At 37.2% G+C, this 14680-nt stretch overlaps 2 protein-coding genes across 2 annotated transcripts; one reads left to right on the top strand and one right to left on the bottom strand.

Annotated features, from left to right (window-relative positions):
• Nucleotides 1-1091: 1091 nt before the first annotated feature.
• Nucleotides 1092-6122, bottom strand: LOC128869284 (protein RRP5 homolog). The gene is made up of 6 exons (XM_054111819.1): nt 5943-6122; nt 4558-5872; nt 3390-4365; nt 1730-3318; nt 1422-1587; nt 1092-1340 (listed from the first exon to the last, which is right to left on the bottom strand). Exons 1-6 carry the CDS (start codon nt 6021-6023, stop codon nt 1178-1180), a joined length of 4290 nt encoding a protein of 1429 aa, XP_053967794.1. The 5' UTR covers nt 6024-6122; the 3' UTR covers nt 1092-1177.
• Nucleotides 6123-8034: 1912 nt separating this feature from the next.
• On the top strand, nt 8035-12103 carry LOC128869276 (exosome complex exonuclease RRP44). Its single transcript, XM_054111815.1, has 9 exons — nt 8035-8213; nt 8286-8614; nt 8672-9116; nt 9183-9755; nt 9814-10310; nt 10370-10834; nt 10891-11094; nt 11167-11305; nt 11382-12103. The coding sequence occupies exons 1-9, from the start codon at nt 8160-8162 to the stop codon at nt 11634-11636; spliced, it is 2961 nt and encodes a 986-aa protein (XP_053967790.1). The 5' UTR covers nt 8035-8159; the 3' UTR covers nt 11637-12103.
• Nucleotides 12104-14680: the final 2577 nt, after the last annotated feature.

The following is a 14680-nucleotide window of genomic DNA, read 5'->3' as shown; positions in this document are numbered from 1 at the left end:
GGTCGTTATCATGCATGAATAACCAGTTTAGTAGATTGACTCGAAGTAGTATGGTTCCATCGTACTTTTGAGAATATTATTGTAAGATAAGCAAACTTACCCATATTGCCATATATTCTCACTATTGGTCCAAGCAAACCTGCCTTGTAATTATTTTCAACAGCAGCGGGTTTTTTCTGCTGATACGCCCATATAATTTATTTTCATTGACGCGTCTTCGCATAAGTCTACTTGACATATTAGGCTATATTCCTAATTTATTTCCAGCGTTATCGCTCTAGAGTATTTAAAACGGGCACGTTTATTTTGCTTGATGATAGTCTTGTCTTGCTAAATTATAGTTGTTGTTGTAGCAGCATAAACATTTCCAATACTTACATACGGGGAATGCTGCTGGAGTGACAGTCCTTGGCCGGATATAAATCCGGGTCGTTCAGGTAACGTAGAACCGACTGTCGTGGAAACGCTAAATTATAGCCTTTCGCACTGGCGTCTTTCGAACTTTCTTTCTTTTAAGCATATTTTTTCTGTACTAATACATTTGAAGATTTTGTATACTACTACGAACAACTCATTATTTCTGCAGTTTTTGTTTGTTTTAAAGGTCCCAAATAATTTTTTCTTTTCAAGTAAGCAGTGAGACTTTCTATCCATTTTCGTGCCCAATAACGATTTTAAAGGAAAATTGTATGGGCAATTATAACAAACAAGAATTTACAGAAAAAATTAGCTTTAATTAATTCAACTAATAATTGAAATATAGCTGCGCTCTTCGTGGTCCAACGCAGTAATACATATTTATGCATTTCTAATAAAACATTGCAAAAAGAAACATTAAAAGTTAACGGGACTTATTGACCGATATTAGAGAGAAGTGATTCACAGCACTATATTGGTATAAAAATATGTACGAATACCAGCTAATCTTCTAAGAAATAACAATTCGTATAGAGGACACTAAAACTGCGCTATTTCCTTGTCCATAACTGTACATGCAATACATGCATGTATTACAAATCCTTAGAATCGGAAATTGATATACACTTCCACATTATTCGGCCGAGCAGCTAAACAAATTTTGTAACACACTATTATGTAATATTATACTATTTTTATTCAAAACTTAAAAATAATGTACAATAATGTAATGTACATATGTATATTCAAAAACAGTGGTTTAGAGGTGAGCATTTCGTTTCACATATTCTTTAGCTAATTTCTTCACTTTCGCCGCATCTGCGTCCGTACCAAAACGTTCTTCGAATTCCAAATACTTTTTGAAAATTGTGCGCATTTTTTTCATTGGTATCTTCTGTATAACGGCACGCTCCAAAACGCTTCTACAGAGGGATGATAATAATAATAGATAGGAATAAATTTATTGTAGTAATTAGCAAACTATATGTAAATTATGTACAAACCTCGCTGAATCAATCATTTGTGTCTTCACTAACATATCTACATATTGTGCCCACACATCTACACGCTTCGGATATGAGGTGACCACTTGATCGAGTAGGGTTTGTGCCATTTCATTAAAACCATATTTGTGATTTAAATTACCGAAAGCAACAATGGTGTTGACATCTAAAGAGGTAAAATAAGAATATATTAATTTATGAAAAAAAAAATAATAATAATTAAGAACAAATTAATAAACTACCTAAATATAATTTCTTTATTCTAAACATTAAACTATTTGAATTACGAATTTCAGTCCACTACTTACGTTCTCTTTCGGGCAGGCACGCGAGTGCTTTGTGCAACAGTTGCTGCGCGCGTTCGTGCATCTCTATGTTAAAATAGGCATTAGCTGCCGCTAGCCACACCTCCGGTTGGGCTTTGAATTTCTTTGTAATTAAACTGATCATCTGAATGACTTCTTGTGTTTTCTTGGCATCACAGAGTAACTCCACTGTACGCAGATAAATCTTGAGTGGATCATTAAAGGTGACAGCGTCCTTTACTACTTCATCGAACGATTCTTTATTGCCATAGCGCAGCTCCAAATTCAATAATGCCACCCAAATGTTGAGTTGTTCATTATCATCACGATAGGATATGGCTTTAATGGCCCGACGAGCTACAGCACGCGCTTTATCGATCTCCGCCGACTGCAAATGGTAGACCATATAATTGATCCAGTGTTTGCTGTTATTTGGCTCAGATAGCACTAAACGATCGAATTGATCAACGCTATCGGGAAGATGATTCGGATCAGCATATTTTGCTTCGATTCCACGTAGACGCGCCTCCTCTTCGCGTTGCAATTTGAATTTTTCTGCAGCAGTAAGCTTTTTCTTCTTTTGTACCCCTTGTTCTGCGTCATCTTTTTCATCCTCATCGTCACTTGAAGCCGCTGCTTTATTATCGTTCAGTTGAGAGAGGTCTGTGTTCCAGAAACCGCTGATGCCGGGTAACAATTTTGGTTTAGGTTTATTCAGTTGGTTCGGTTTGGGTTTCTCATCAGTATCTGAAGAGCCAGCTTCATCAACGCCAACGATCTGATTGGGTATTTTGTCTTCGTAGAATAGCACATCAGTTGCTTCGACTTCACGTTTTTTCTTCTTTGCGGCTGGCAAGTTGCTTTCTACAACTGAGTGATTTCTTTCCTTTTTCGGCATCTTTTGTGAGCTTTTTGGCTGCTTTTCAGCTTTGATAGGCTCATCGATAAACTCTTTCGCACCCTTTTCAATTTTTGCTCTTTTCATTTTTGGTGCATCTTCAAGCTCCATTTTGGCTTTGCGTTTCTTTTTTATATCGTGCCACAGCTTCCAAGTGCTCTCCGGCACTGCAATTGGCTTCTTTTCGTGTATGAAGGCCAACTTGCAGAAATCTCCTTCTGTTATACCGGCGCTAGCTGAATTCTCAAAATCGTTAAAATGCAACCGTAGAGGGCAATAAATTAACGGATTAGGACCTTTCTTCAGCGAACAAATGAAAAGCTGGTCCGTCATCAGCAAAACTTTGGCATTAATACCTGTTTTAGCTACCAAATTGTTAGGTATATGCATATTTGAATTGACGTGTGAAACATCGCCTTGCTTGTTGCTGATATATACCAACTCAGTTGAGTAGTCCACCCAAAGGACGAGACAGTCTTGCTTTGCGTCCACTTTGGGTGGCTTAGATTTTCCGACCAGCGAAGATTTCACCACAGCCAACACATTCGTTTTTTCGATTTCATAGTGCCAATCATTCGTGTCCTTATTTATGCCACGGAAATGCGCCACCACTTTTTCACCAACTTTGTGATGTCCAATACTGTGACCCAATCTCTTACGAGCTTTTTTAATTTCAGATACTTCATTTAGATAACTGGAAAGAAAATGAGAAATTATGTATGGTAAAACCTATAGGAGTTTCCTGGAAATTCTACAAATACTTACTCTTCAATGTACAGTGCCGTGCTATTAAGCTCACCGTCCCACACATCTGTTAATTTTGCCGTGACTGTGATTGTCTTCGTGGCAAGCTCCTTGCTCAGTACTTTCACATAGACCACTTGTTCAGGCGTAAGTTGAATATTAGCACTATTAAATGCATTTACCAGCAACATCTTTATATGCACTTTCACCAATTTGCCATAGTTACGTATCGGCACCAATAACTCCACAACATCCTCATGTACATTCTTCACATGTGCCTTCAAAATGTCACCTTTTTTTATATTTCGCCAATTGTTCGTTAAATGCGTTAGAAAATATGGCACATCGCGTAAACTGAATATATTCCTTAAAATGCAAACGGCCTGTGTTTGTGAACCAGGCGTGTATGTACGCAATTTGGCATACAATAAATCAGGATAATCGGAGAGCAAACGCAGTGGCACTAGTCCTTTCACTGCAATTGCATTTGCTTCAAGGTCTTTCTCATTTGCTTCTTCGTAGTCACCTTCGGGGTGATAAGAAATGTTTATTTCCAAACCCGATTCCAAAGTATGCAACACAGTAATTGGGCATATTTCACCCAAACCGAATGTATCATCGGCCAGCGTTAGCGTAATTTGTTCACCCTTTTTGGTTAATACACGGAATGCCATTGTTTGTCCTTCATAGAATTTATACATCTCGCTACCCAGTAAGTTACTCAAACGTTGCCTATATAGTATTCCTTTAAGGTTATTGAAGAACTTTACCAATATATATTCCTCATTGCACTGGACTATTGTACCCAGGTAAGTACTATTTTGATGCGCATTTACAAGCGAGGTAAGCACATTACCGTGTTTGGACAAGTACTCCGGACGATTGGTCAGATATACTGTTTTACGATCTGTGCTAACAGCCAATACACGGCAGCGAACTTTGGCATTTGCCTCCAGCGTTTTGGGTGTTGGAGCAAGATATAACTTTTCGATAATACCTGAAATTGAAGAAAGACCAATTGATATTTATTGGTTTTTATTCAATTTTGAGACAAAAAATATACAAACAAATTTGTATTGTTATAATAAATAAGATTTAACTAAATGCCAAAGTTATCAAATTATAAATTACAAAAGAATAATGTATTAGATGTGACTTTCCGTATTATTATTATATTTGCAACACTTACCTTTTACTCCACCAACCTGCATGCTATAACCTCCAACTTTCGGTTCATATTCTTTAACTGTTGCTGTAACAAATTCACCGGGTTTTACATCATCCAATACGAAAACCTTTTCGTTAACGGTCTTTGCGTCGTCCGTACATATGTAAAATGAATCCATTGGATCATAGCTGAGAACACGCACTTTATGCTTCGTTTTCTTTGCATACTTGACCAATACTTCGTCCTGGTCGTAATTGCCCTTATAGTTGGATTTAATAGTGCGATAAGAGAGCACACCCTTAAACTTATTATCCAGCACTAAAATTACACCACCTGTTCCCAAATGGTGTACTCTAGCTGCCTCTATAATATCGCCTCTCTTATATTGTTGCTCAATAGATAGCTCATTGGCCGATGTGCGCAAGTTTAACGTTAGATAAACAAGTTTGGTAAGTGGCATTACGTACAAAATACGCGCATTTACTGTAGAGTTTATCTCATAATCTTCTGGTAGCGCCAAAGGCTCTGCCAACTGGTGTTCGTTTACATATGCTGTTAATCCTTCATTCATTATGGTACCTTGTAGACCGTCTTTGAGTATCTTCGATACAGAAAATTTTACAATTGTACTGGGTAAAATGTAATCAATATTCGGCTCATTTTGATTCTTAATTTTCATATTATCCGGGTTGATTTCTTTGCATATACAAGTGCTAACTCTTTTGTCTGTTGTAATTTTTTCCACTTTTAGAAAAATTAATTCTCCTACAACGTGATTAGACTGTGCTTTCTCCAATGGCACAAAGGTGCGTAGTCCTTTAATACCTGACTCAATAATATAACCATGCTCCTGTATCTCCTCTATTGCACCATTAAAAATGAATCCCTTTTTAATATTGGTATGCGACAATTCCGAGTGCACTTCACTCGGTCGAAATGAAAACAAAATTTGCATACGACCATATTCATTCTGTTTCACTTCCTGTACGCGTCCATATACTATTTGTCCTATGTTATATAAATCTGTTAGTGGCTTGAAATTGTTGTCAGAATTAGTTTGTTGTAGAAATTCCCGGGTAGCTTTTGTATAGGAGTCTGAAATTTCTAATGCTGACACCCGAGCTGTCATTCGTCCAGGTAGTGATATGGTGAGATGTAGCTGGTCTATAGACTTTACTATACCCATAATATTCATACCATCTTGAATAGTATCATAGTTCAAGAGTTCGGCAGACAGTGACTGAATTTGATCAATTTCCGTATCTACGTCGCCACTCTGTCCATCAACCTTCTTAGATTTTGGTTTCCTGATTTTCTTTTGTAGGGCTCCAAATATCTGGAAGAAAGATAGAAGGGAGGGGTGAGTTTGTTTTGTAGATTTTAGGGTAATTCTGCTTCGCACTTACTATATTTTCTTTCACCTCCTCTGATTTACTTTCCTTTGTGAAAACTCCGCCTCGCGGAAAACTTTTTTCCACAATAACCATATTGCAATATAAAACACAGCGTTTTTTCGCACAAAATAAAAATATTTAGCCACTTGATCGAGGAATAAAATAAAGTATGATGAAACACATGAAAATGAAACACACGTGTGGCCGACGAACAGTGTTGCTTCTTTTGTACCGAATTCAGTTGGGATAAATTTAATGTAAATAATGATATGAGAATATGCGAAGCTTTCTTTGCAAGATAATTTCCGAAAAATTAGCGGATATGTATGCTAATCGCTTTCTTTATTAATTTACCGTTTCGGGGTATTGTGGTTGTTAAACTTGAAATTTCGAGAACACTCCCAAGGTACATAAATAGCTTTTTTGGTTTTCAAAATATATGTATACATTTTAATTATAATAATAGGGGTTTTCACACCGAGCTCGTAACTTCGTAAATCCAACGAAAGCGACTAAACGCCAACGTAAGTAACGAAGTGTCGTTGTGGCAAGCTTGGCACTTTAATCGGTAGTTAGCAAAATAGTAGTCAGCTGTTTAACAATCGGCATTTGATCGTCGGGAAATTTAAGTTTAAATAATAATCAATAAATAATAAAATAAATAAATAAATATTAATAATAATATCAAAATAATTTAATAAAAAATATTCACATTTAGGTGAATTTACAAGACGAATATACAATTAATTGAGCTATTAAATTTGTATATTTTTCAATCAAAGTAACTTGTATTGCAGAGCTTTTCATTAATTGATTTATAATTTGCTATATTTCGGTAATTCTTTTTTTTGAAATTGTACTTTTATATAATGAAACTGCTATAAATCAGCTGATGCAAAGGAGTATTAACCAACAAAAATAAGTATATTCCAAGTCAGATTAAGCAGTTAGACGTAGCAGGTTTATAACTTTGAATTTTTACTATTTATTTGGTCACTGAATTTTGCAATGTTAATTACTATAAACTGCCAATCTTTGCTTAAAGATTTTGACGTTCTATGGGTTATAAACAAAATGCCCAAATGGCATTGCTTTGCTGGTACTGCTAACTTGGGAGAACATATTTAAGCTGATAGCAGATTGTCAAGATAAACTAATTATTTCTAAGACGGAAGAATGCACTTTGACAGAAATAACTGTTTTAATAGTAATTTTTAGGCAATTTTTTATAAATGTAAGTGGATGTAAATATCTCGAGATATGCCGTAGCTAATGTAGTATACCGAGGTGATTTGCAAAATAACTAACGAACTCTATGAGATATACGAGTAGGTTGTATGATTGGACTAAAAATTAAATAACCAAGACAAATAAAAAAGTCAAATGATTATATTATTATGTTTTAATAGTTCTAAGGCAATTTTTTATAAATGTAAGTGGATGTAAATTTCTCGAGATATGCCGTAGCTAATGTAGTATACCGAGGTGATTTGCAAAATAACTAACGAACTCTATGGACTGAAAATCAAGTAAGCAAGACAAATAAAAAAGTCAAATGAGCTGTTCTCTTGATATCTCCCGGAATACATTCGCATTCAACCAGGAATATATCTGCGATTTTCACAAGTGTGACGTCAAGCTGCTTACCAATACAAAACAAACGAACAAAACATAAAATGGAGAAGAGTTTGCTTTTTTGTAAAAATTCAGTGAATGGGTTGGTAATATTGTGATTTGTGACATTTAAATAAAACAAACTAATGAAAACGAAGAATCGCGAGTTAGATTGTGAAAGCACGAATTATAAAAATATCACCAAATGCAGTTTTTCTGTGTTTTTATGTGGATGACGCCATGGCAAGATAGTGTTTCTTTGTATAATTTTTTGTTATTGGTAGTTTTTATTGCTTTGGACTTCCTGCCTCTTCACAAACAAGTTAATCCCCTTTCTTTTGTTTGTTTACTCATGGAATCTGACGATGCAGAGACTTCGGAAGGCGCAGCCTTCTGTTCTATCATCCTTGTATTTAATGTTCCTCGCATTATATTCTAATTCTCATGACTTTAGCTTTTAGTGTTGACAACACTTTACATATATGAACTTTTTTCTGTTGATCATCTGTTTACCGATTGCACATTTGTTTTTTTCCACATGTTTAGCCGCTTTCCATTAGAGAGTTTATGGTAATCATTTTCTTTAATTAATAGAATCAGTAATCTTCTGTAAAAATGCAGACAATACGCGAATTTACTCGCAAAACAAAGCGTGGCAATATTCTGAAGGTACCAAATATTAATGTTATTGAAACTTAATTTAAAACATAATTCACAAAACATATCCTTTGGCATTATTAGATTGTGCGTGAGCATTATCTTCGTGATGATTTGGGTTGTGGTGCCCAGATTTGTGAGAACTGTGTACAGGATGAAACATCTGTGTCCTTACTTCCTGAACGCGAGGTTAAAAGCAAATTATTCCCTTTTCCGCACTATGTAGTATTGGATACAAATGTGGTACTGAATCAGATCGATGTGTTGGAAGAGGATGCTATATCCAACGTGATTGTATTGTCCACGGTATTGAATGAGGTGAAGCATAATAGCAGTGCGGTTTATAAGCGTTTTCGCGAAGTTGTGCAGCATAAGCCAAGAGGGTTCTATGTATTTGTGAATGAACACCACAAGTAAGCCCATGTACGGTTTCTTAGTATTTTTTTATTTATTATGGTTTCTATATAAAGGGATACGTACGTTGAGCGTGAGCCCGGTGAGAGTGCTAATGATCGTAATGATCGCGCTATACGAAAAGCTACACTCTGGTATGATCAACATATGGGAGAAGCACAAAATAGTCGCACTTTCCAAAAGTCTGATCGCCCGCGTACCAGGGTTGTAATGCTTACTGACGATGCCGACAATAGAGAGCGCGCAGAAAAGGATGGTATACTGGTAGCAAACGCTGAGGAGTATGTAAAGTCTTTAGTTGATTTTCCTATGCTGATTGACAAGTATGCTCGGAAGAATTTCGAAAGTGACAAGAAAACATTGCCAATCTTCCCTACGCACTTAAGTGTAAACGAAATACATGACGGCATTAGGATGAAAAAGCTTCTGCAGGGGTCCTTTCAGGCATCGCGTGAGAATTACCTTGAGGGTGCTGTTTCGGTTGAAGGTTACGAGCATCCGGTAAATATATTCTTTTTTTTTTCATTTAAATGTTTTTAATGTATTATGTGTTTTATTAAACTGTAGGTGCTTATTCAAGGACGGGAAGCATTGAATCGTGCCGTGGACGGTGATATTGTAGCAATTGAGCTTTTACCTCAAGAAGAGTGGGCTGCACCTAGTGAAATCGTTTTAGAAGAAGGTGTCGATGAAGACCCGGGTGATAACGTAGAACGAACTGAAAAAGAGAAAGTCGTGTTTGAAAAGAACGTATCTAAAACAGAAGAAATTCGACCTACGGGGAAAGTGGTAGGTATTATACGCCGCAAATGGCGGCAATACTGTGGTATATTACAACCTAGTCTGCTGGAAAACACAACACGCCACTTGTTCGTTCCTGCTGATCGTAAAATTCCACGTATACGTATAGAAACGCGTCAGGCGGAACAACTGCAGAATAAACGCATAATCGTTGCAATAGATTCATGGCCGCGTACTTCTCGATATCCGCATGGTCACTTTGTCCGCAGTCTTGGTCCGTTAGGTGATATGAATACCGAAAATGAGGTAATACTGTTGGAGCACGATGTGCCGCACAGCAAGTTTTCTGAAGAAGTTCTGAGTTTTTTGCCACAAATGCCATGGATCATTACCCCGGAGGTTAATAATGCCTAACTACTTAGCTGTGTAAATGTATTGATATTTCATTTGATTGCAGGATTATGAAAAACGTGTCGATTTGCGTGACTTATATATTTGCTCTGTGGATCCACCAGGCTGCACGGATATTGATGACGCGCTCCATTGCCGCGACCTGCCTAATGGTCGTTTGGAAGTGGGCGTACATATCGCTGATGTAAGTCACTTCATTCGTCCCGGCAATGCGTTGGATAATGAGGCTGCAGCTCGTGGCACTACTGTCTATTTGGTAGGCAAACGTATTGACATGGTGCCGGAACTGTTGAGTTCCAATTTGTGTTCCTTAGTAGGTGGAGAGGAGCGTTTTGCTTTTTCTTGTATTTGGGAACTAGATAATGAGGCTAATATTTTAGCGAAACGCTTTCACAAAAGCGTCATCAAATCCAAGGCAGCAATGACATACGAACAGGCTCAAATCATCATTGATGATACCACACAGCAAACTGAAATCGCCAAATCGCTTAGAAATCTCAACAGACTCGCTAAGATATTGAAAAGGAGACGTATGGATAACGGGTAACCTATTAATATAGTAAGTTCTTATTTTTTTCCTAACTAATTTTATGTTTTTATAGCGCTTTAGTGTTGGCTTCACCTGAGATACGTTTCCAGGTGGATAGCGAAACACATGAGCCACTCGAAGTAGAGGCGAAACAAGTGCGTGAAACGAATTCCATGGTCGAAGAATTCATGTTACTGGCTAATTGCACAGTGGCTGAACACATTTGCACAGAGTTTCCTGAATGTGCTATGTTACGTAGACATCCGCGTCCAGCACCCAGCAATTTCGAACCACTTATAAAAGCTGCGAGTCATCAAGGCTTCGAAATTAAAATTGATTCGGGGTTGGAGTTGGCTAGCTCATTGGATGCATGTGTGAAGCCAGATAATGCATATTTTAATACAATGATACGTATTCTGACGACACGCTGCATGATGCAAGCAGTTTACTTCATCAGTGGCACTCTACAGCAAGAGGAATTCTTCCATTATGGTTTGGCGACGCCGATTTATACGCATTTTACATCGCCAATCCGAAGGTAGGCAATATGTAATCTTATTTATTCAAAGTTTTTAAAATTGGTTATTTTTCCAGATACTCTGACATCATTGTACATCGGTTGCTGGCTGCATCTATAGGCGCTGATAGCACATACGCTGACTTACTCGATAAGAAATTAAACGAAGAGTTATGCCATAATCTAAATTACCGCCACAAAATGGCACAATATGCTGGACGTGCATCCGTAGCGTTAAATACGCACTTGTTCTTCCGTGGAAAAACACAGGACGAAGAAGGGTAAGATAAATTAACACAAATGAGTATCTTGACTTCCTTCAATTATATGGCGATTGTTGTTTATATTCACAGTTATGTACTGTTTGTACGCAAAAATGCATTACAAGTGCTCATACCGAAATTCGGTCTGGAAGGCACGGTGTATCTGAACTCCTTATCCGGCGATAAAGAGAATACACCCGGTAGTGTAATATTCAAATTTAACGAAGAGGTGCGTACTACTTTTTATTATTTTACTAAACAATAACTTTAAAATTTTCATCCGTAACATGCAAACTTCCCTGCAGGATTATACGCAGCGTTGTGGTGATGTAATTTTTCACGCATTTGATCCGGTCACTGTACGTTTAAGCTTGGACTCACGCAATGTTCAACATGAAAAGCTTGTTTTCCAATTGGTGAAACCATACATAAAGGGCTTTAGCGCAGAGTCGACGACAGATAGTGAGAATGTAGAAATGTCGGATGTTTCAGCGGTCAATCCAACCGAGGAAGCACCACCACAAAAGAAAAGCAAAAAGTCACAAAAAAAGAAGAAATAATACTTAATATGTATAACTTTTTTACTAATAAACGAACTCCGCACCCATACTACTTCAGTATTGTATTTGTGCAGAAATAAAACAAAATTATGCCGAGTTTAGAGTTTCATATAAATACACATATGTACACTGGTGGAAAAAATAATAGAAACAAGAGTGATTTGCAACTCTTACGTGTAGATATTTTTTAACTGATCGTTCAATCGAAGTCGCCATTGCTGTAAAGTACCGTTGTATACCTTGGCAAATTGCTTTCATTGCTTGTTCAGCTTCTCAGTGTTTTTTGAACATTGAACTATGGCATACTCGTATTTTTGTGGAAAAAAAATAAAAACAAATAAAATTAATTTTGCATTTTTTAATTGACGTGAAAGACTTATTTTTCATTTTATCATAAAACTTTATACAAACACTAGCAAATACTTATCAAAATGGGCCGAGGAAAACATTCAACTGATTCGGAGCAGAAATTCATCAAATATGATACTTATGGAATAAAAGCAAAACCATGTACCAAATTGCAGGAATCATGAAATGCTGCAAGAAAACTGCTGCGAACACTGATTAAATATACTATGTTCAGATGAGACCAAGATATCTGTAGACAAAGCCTCACTGTGGGACGCCCTACAGGTTCGATGATAACACTCTGCAAAATTGGTAGACCAAATAGAATGATAGTGGGAAGGGAAGAACCATTTTCACTATGATCCCCGTCATACAGAGGTGGATCCGGTGAACACATGGAAACGTAAATTTCATGCTGACACAGTTTTTAACTGGGCATGGCTGTTTCGGGCATTATTTGTACAAATACAAGCACACAGGCTCCCCCTTTTGCCTATACTGCCAAGAAAAATATGAAACTCCTGAGAACGCCCGGTTAGAATGGCGAGAGCAAGACAGCCGCTAGCCTAGTACAACATATGCTAGAATCTGAAATGGTTGTAACGTAGTCTCAACAATTATGCGAAGCCTGAGACATTATGATAATGAACGCAGACAAATGAGTAAATAAACACATCCTGCCCCTCTCGAAGGAATATCTTAACTGGTAATACCGAGGGGAAAGAGCAGAACAGCGGTAAGTTTTGCACAAAGAGCCGGGGAATATCGCATGTGAATTGGGCATACGTATGAGTCGGCTCAATAATGTTATGGCGCTGCTTTTCTGCATCCGGTGCATTTTTTTGATTGATGGCAAGATGTGCCCCATGGACTACGTAAATACTTCAAATATAACCATGCTTCCGATTGCTAGAGAGGAAATGCCTATAAAGTGGGAGTTTATGCACGATAAAGACACCATGCATTCGTTAGCGGTTGTTAAGGCATGGATGACTCAAAATAGGATTAAGGTTTTGCAGTGGTCTTCACAGTCACCAGACCTTTGCCCTACAGAACATCTATGGGAGTACTAAAAAAAGGATTGCTGGATTTAGAGCGCGAAACAAGCAAGAACTTTGGGAAAGGATTAAGAAAGAGTGGTATTCTATAAGCCCTGGTCGTCAATTTCATGCATAGGAGATGCTTGGCAGTAATAAAATATAAAGGAATATTCCAAAATTTGAAAATGAATTTGAAATGAAACTTTTTTACCAAGCTTTGTACACACATTGCATTTGACCTCATCAAGAATTATTTTGAAAATTATTAGAAGTGACAAACGCCACGGCCAACTACCAAACGAGCAAAATTAAGGTTTATATCTGTCATTTTGCTTCATCATTTCACGTTAGTTAAATCCAAAGTGGATTCAGGCATGAAGTCGTCACCCGTTCAAATATTTTGGATCTATCAACTCGGCGGACGTAATAGCCAAACAAGAGGTGTAAGCGAGGATCTAGACGGGAAACGTGGTCTTCTTCGCCATACAAGGCTCTAGGTTCTTCGTTCTTTTCTAAGCGAATGAAGCTGAAACTCCATAAAACAATAACTAGGCTATGCGCTACTTATATATTTGAGCGAAAAATTCTACACCGCATCCTTGGATCGGTGGGGATAGATCACGTCAACTATCGACTACGTTAAAACGATGAATACGTAGCTGAGCTAAACAACGTCCAAATCACTGACCACATCAAACTTCAGCGTCTTAAGTGTGCTAGACATATTCGGAGGATGGACCCACACGATATTGCAAAAAATATCTACAATAGGAAGCTGTATGTGCCTTGTAAAAAGTGTCGCCCAAGGAAAACCTGGGCGATGTTAATGACGACGCCAAGATGTTTGAACTGGGAAACTGAATGAAGTCGGCAAACGTTTGAGATTTTTGGTCGAAGCTATTGAGGGAGGACAAGGTTCACACCATTTTGATTTATGTGAGTTATTGCGTGACTACATTCAGTTGGATCCGTATTCGATACCTGCCGTAGACAAAAAGGAGAAACTTTTTTTTGCACTCAAGCACCCCAGCCCCTGCTCAGAAATCCCCCATTGAAGTTCCTACGGCAGTGGATATATCTTCCCCTTTTAAAGAGCTCATTTTGACCAGATATGTCTGGAAATCTGAAAAGCCACATTTTATCTTTTATTCTTCTTATTATATGCATACACTTTGCTGAGTAGCACTTTTATTTATATGTTATATTTAATGTCAGTCAAAAAACACGAAAGTTCTTGATCGATACAGTACAATACAATTATAACTATTAGCGAATTAAAAAAAGATAATTGATTTTTATTAATTGCAGAATCTAACGATATGAAATTCGAGATCACATTAAATTTACAAAAAATCTAAGAAAGAGGTGCATTGGACTCGAAATTCGTTTTGAATAGCTTGAGAAAAAAAGGGTAAGAGCATCGTGAAGCTCTCGTTGGAATAAGAAAGTTAATGATTTGCAAAATAAACGTACAATTAAAGCCACCTTGAATTAAATTGAACACGAAAGAAAGCGATAGATTGGACGTACTGCACGGAAGCGACTTCAATCCAATTAATAACAAGCGGGAGGTATAAAAGAGATATGGACGGAAAAATTTAAAGATCTTAGGGCATATTTAAGATATATCTTTTGTACCCCTTTTTTTCTTGTGAT

This window comes from Anastrepha ludens, chromosome 2 (genome assembly GCF_028408465.1).
Source record: "Anastrepha ludens isolate Willacy chromosome 2, idAnaLude1.1, whole genome shotgun sequence".
In the NCBI taxonomy this organism is placed as follows: Eukaryota; Metazoa; Arthropoda; class Insecta; order Diptera; family Tephritidae; genus Anastrepha; species Anastrepha ludens.
Note: the sequence above shows the minus strand (reverse complement) of the source record. Positions and strands in the feature narration are given on the sequence as shown.

Bases quoted from the DNA above. Each gene is read 5' to 3' on its own strand.
- LOC128869284 (XM_054111819.1), bottom strand. From the start codon at position 6,023: ATGGTTATTGTGGAAAAAAGTTTTCCGCGAGGCGGAGTTTTCACAAAG. The intron at 1,588-1,729 runs GTAAGTAGTGGA...TTACCTCTTTAG, and splicing joins GTGCCTGCCCGAAAGAGAAC to ATGTCAACACCATTGTTGCT. The intron at 1,341-1,421 runs GTTTGTACATAA...ATCCCTCTGTAG, and splicing joins CAAATGATTGATTCAGCGAG to AAGCGTTTTGGAGCGTGCCG.
- LOC128869276 (XM_054111815.1), top strand. From the start codon at position 8,160: ATGCAGACAATACGCGAATTTACTCGCAAAACAAAGCGTGGCAATATT. The intron at 8,615-8,671 runs GTAAGCCCATGT...TTCTATATAAAG, and splicing joins TTTGTGAATGAACACCACAA to GGATACGTACGTTGAGCGTG. The intron at 11,306-11,381 runs GTGCGTACTACT...ACTTCCCTGCAG, and splicing joins TATTCAAATTTAACGAAGAG to GATTATACGCAGCGTTGTGG.